We start from the raw sequence: 4,719 nt of genomic DNA on the forward strand, positions 1-4,719 counted from the left end.
CGTGTGATTCAGTGTAACGTCTATATCTACGCGAACGTAAATGCTGCCCTATATGTGGAGGTTTCGAGCGTTGCTGCGAGTTGAGCGGTTGTGCGGTTGAGCGGTTGTTGAGCGTTGTAGCGGTTGAGCGTTCTGTGCACAGACAGCTTACTATTAATAATCTGAGGATGTATATATCGCTATTCATTACTGCTACTGCTAGCCGATGTTGCGACAACAACTTTTGTTCGTGTAGTTCATGAGCTGTTTGACGCTAAAAGATAGGAACATAAAGGAAAAATTTCGCAATTCTGCACGCTATGACCCCAGTCAACCACGAGTGCTTCTTTTATATACAAACCCGCAACAATCCCACACTCTTTCACTCCCACAGAATGGAAGAGTCTTAGAGATAACAAGGAATAACCAAGAATTTGGAGGAAGTTGACTCTAACTCAGCGGGAACACAAAGAACGTATCTCTCGGATCTCAGGTCAAAACCGCCAATGCAGTAGTGTGGTGGTGGTGGTGGTGGTGGTGTGTGTGTGTGTGGGGGGGGGGGGATGTCAAAATGAACATATATGTCTACTTTTCCGAGATAGCCAGGCCTGTGCTTGGGAAAAATTAAAAGTAACTTTCGACGGCCCTCTTCTGTGGAACGGTTGGAAATATTTTGTTGTCACCTATTCGCTCAATATTTTGCTGTCACGCTGTTTAATCTTTCTTCAACGATCTCTTGGTGTGTGAAAGCAGACGGACTTACGGCAAGAAAAACCCGTTGTGTACCTTACTAATCGTTTCACCCGGAAAACCTAAAACTTTGATCGAAAAGTAGACCTTAGCTGTCACTATTCTGGAGCAAAAAAGAAAGAAAAGAAAAAGTTTTTTTTCTTCGCTTTCGACATTCGAACCAGGGTACATTAGATACCTCAATCATCTCCTCGCCCATGCGCGAACTGTCGGCATCCCCCATGTTGACGCGCACCGTGCGCTTGGTGCGTCCGTGGGAGCCATGGCGACGATGCTTGCCGCTGCTGCCGTGGCTGCGACGCGAGTGGTTCGACCGCTCGCTGTGGCCCGACCTCACGCTCTCTACATCCATGCTAACGCTGGTCATCTCACTCCGCCGCCTCCGCCGCCGCCGCCGCGATCACTGCTCCCCGCTCCTGCAAACAAACACAAGCACAGCTGTAGCATGCCGACGACTACCGATACCCAATGTACGAGTATAGACTGAATGTGACTGCGGTCCTGCCTGTGAAACGAACACAATAAGTTCATCCGTTTGACACTCCAATCACTGATTCCTCGCTCGTGTAATTAATGGATGGAAGTGAAGCCATTCTGCACACTGCGATCACAGCTTTCCTGAGCCACGAGGCTAGCTACTTTACACGCTGATACATTGCCGCACCGGGACGTGCCATGCATGGCCGAGCAACCCATCTACACTGTAATCAATCACTCCCATTCCCTCAGCAAGCACAGAGTGAAGACATTTGCTATCAGGATCCCTGCTTCTCTCACGTCGCTAACAAATGTGAGAGTGAAGCTACTACAGACATCGATCCACGCTTCCCACTGCGGCAATGAAAGCCAATAAATCCTTTTTTGTGCTTTTCTGTCACGAGGACAAGAGAAGAGAATTTGAGATGGTATCACATTTACTCCCACTTCTCCAAAAAAAAAACACAAACAGTGTCATTTTTACACGCTGCATGGTGCTGCCTGTTTCTGTGATGCTCATGAACGTTCATCCACGCTAACAGTGACCACTGTTAAAAACAGGTCAATCAAAATTTAGCACTCCAAATTTTTAATGCTAGGATTGGGATTAGGTTAAGAGTAAACCTATTAGATTAAAAATAATCCTATGCTAGGGTTAGGATTTGGAACTAGGGGTAGCTTAGGAAAAGCGTGATGATTATAATGATTTATGTGCAGGGCTCCTAAAAAAGATTGAGCTACAATGAACACGAATGTACTATTTTCACATGTGATCTCTCACAATGACAACAAGAACGACATAATATTATATATATATATATATATATATATATATTATGATGTTCTTATAGCGAAATATAGATTCACCTAATAGCGAACATGCTACTGATTACTCCAGTATTAAAATTACCATGGGTTATCGCATATAAAATAGCAAGTAATGCAGCCACATTCTTTCGTATAGCAACAATTCCCTCGAAATCGGCAACCACCAGACAAAAGTGCATCTCATTGAGTGACGTAGTGGTTCTAGACTGGCATAACATCTCTATTCCTTTTAAAATTAAAGTTACCATGTAAAAGTGCATTTACTGCCCAGTAAAGACACGCACTATATGACAGCGCAGTTCCCCAGTCACGAACGTGAAATATTACTTTAGCAATAAAACGAGAGGCTTTAAAAAAACACCAACATCTCTTCAACACGCGAGCTCCTGTTTCTAACATCCTCGGTTTTTTGCGATATCGTGTTGCACGTTGCTGTCAACACATTAGCGGTACAACTTAATTACCGGCCCACGAATAAACACACATGTACTAACACGTGCAGAAAGGGCAAACACACACGCGCACGCACGCACGCACGCACACACACAGACACACGTGCACGCACGCACGCACGCGCGTACGTAATAACACCTGCAGAAAGAGCGCACACGTACGCTCGATACTGATAACACGCACTGATAGTCTGATAACACCACTACTACGTCGCAATCTGGCTCCTAAGCTAGCCAGACAGCTTCTGTGGACCTCGTCCGACCAGCACGTGTCACACGACACCACAGTTACGCACATGGGCGAATTCATCAACTAACCACGTCACTGCCATCCTAGCGTAGCTTGGAATCGAACTTCAAAACCGTCCTCACATGCCGGTCAACGTCGCTGTGCACCAACAGATAAGCGCACTATCCACTATTTTACTTCCAGTTCGATTCCTCGACACACAAACAGGTTCACGTGCTAGTAGCTCCCCGAGACACCACCGTGTCCTGCACGTTGTCTGATGCCGCTCACTTCACAGATAGTTCACATCTAGCACTGAACGAAGGCGTATCTAGGAAGACAAGGTAGCTCGTATTAAGCTGTCACCAACAAACGGTCACGTATTGCACGGTGTGTGTTCGTTCGCTAGCCAGTCTTGACAGCCTAGCCTTGAGCTGTACTGTCGAGGAAGGCACTGTAGACTGTCGGGAGAGCCCGCCGTGGCCCGCGGGAGGGGGGGGGGCAGACAGACCAGCAGAGCGGCACAATATTGCACACGGGGTCCAAGTACTGCCACACTCTATACCGCTGCTGCTACACACTGATATTGCTGCGACTGCTGCTGCTGCTGACTGCTGCTGATGCACTGATACTGCTGCTGCTGCTGATGCGACTGCTGCTGCTACACTGCTGCTGCTACACTGATGCTGTTGCTGCTTGCCTTGAGGGCTGACAATGGTGGCAGGCTGACAATAGCTGTGCGGCTGCGCTGCTCTCACTCACCCTACTCGCGCGCGCGCAGTCTATGATATGAGTGAGGGGAGGTGGCAGCCGGATACTGAACACAGAGAGCAATGGACGTGCTGTCAAAGCAACCCTCAATTAAGCGCGCGTGCGCCCACTGTGCGCCTAAGAGCACGTAAACTACGACCCACAACCCGAAATATGTATAGATAATCACACACTTGTAGTAAATAATGAGCCTACATAAGTTATAACATAAGTATAACAACAGTTCTGTGTAAATCGAATGTGTGATGCCTGCTTGGAGGAGGCATCGAACAGGCGCTTACCACATTTACCTAAACACGCGCACGCTTGTTCGATTTAGGATGCACGTGGTGTGTTATAATAGAGATCATTGAAATTGCACTAATTTAATAACCCCAACGTATACTTTGATCTAGCCTTGCATTTATATACCCCCAAATCAATGCAATCAATTGCGATATCCACGCTCTGCTATTGTCTGTTAGGTTGCCCGCGCTCACCACACCCGAATTACGGCGGCAAAATCTATCCGAGGTCCAGCTAGGTTTCGACAAAAGAAGGAACACAATCAATGCTATGCAACGATAACATCGGTTTCCGTTGTCACATCAGATAAAAGTCAGAACAACGACCCTCTCTCTCCCTCTCGCCCTCTCTCTCTCTCTCTCTCTCGTCCTCTCCTTTTCTCTCTCTCTCTCTCGCCCTCTCCTTTTCTCTCTCTCTCTCTCTCGCCCTCTCCTTTTCTCTCTCTCTCTCTCTCTCCTTCTTCCTCTCCCCTCATTCTTCCGCTCTCTCTCTCGCCCTATCACCCTCCCTCTCCCCTCCCTCCCTCTTAGTAGAGCAGAGTGCATGAATGTGCAAACAGCAGTACTGTATACAAGTGTAGAGGACCCCACGGTTGGCAGTCAACAGTCCGGAGAGCCAGCCATCCAGTCATCCAGCCAGACTACAGTAGTGACACCAGAGAGCGTCTTAGAAACCAGTTTCTCGCAGTGCAATCAATATGTGCGCGTAATTGTTTTTGCGCTCTGCTGGGTAATGCCCGGGAGCGCCAGGTACAATACTGGTTCTCATAAAGTTTCGTTTCGGTCCCATATCGACTTCCCAATTGTTACAGAGAGAAAGAGGGGGGATAGATAGAGAGAGGAGGAGGAAGAGAGAATTGAAAGCGATAGAGAGAGAGAATTGAGAAAGGGAGAGGGGGAAAGTAGAGAGCGAGCACAAGAGAGATAGATAGAGATAGAGCGAGCGAGA

The 4,719-nt window shown here is 47.6% G+C and overlaps 1 protein-coding gene across 1 annotated transcript in view; it reads right to left on the reverse strand.

Annotated features, from left to right (window-relative positions):
* Nucleotides 1-4,162, reverse strand: part of LOC106821170 (vang-like protein 2) — a 38,066-nt gene extending 33,904 nt beyond the window's left edge. Inside the window, exons 1-2 of the mRNA XM_014825863.1 lie at nt 2,805-4,162; nt 908-1,145 (exon numbers count right to left, since the gene is read on the reverse strand). Of these exons, the coding sequence (XP_014681349.1) occupies nt 908-1,081 (174 nt within the window). The 5' untranslated portion in view covers nt 1,082-1,145; nt 2,805-4,162. The remainder of the gene's footprint in view (nt 1-907; nt 1,146-2,804) is intronic.
* Between the last annotated feature and the right edge of the window lie 557 nt (nt 4,163-4,719).

This window comes from Priapulus caudatus, unplaced genomic scaffold, assembly GCF_000485595.1.
Source record: "Priapulus caudatus unplaced genomic scaffold, Priapulus_caudatus-5.0.1 Scaffold62, whole genome shotgun sequence".
NCBI lineage: Eukaryota > Metazoa > Priapulida > Priapulimorpha > Priapulimorphida > Priapulidae > Priapulus > Priapulus caudatus.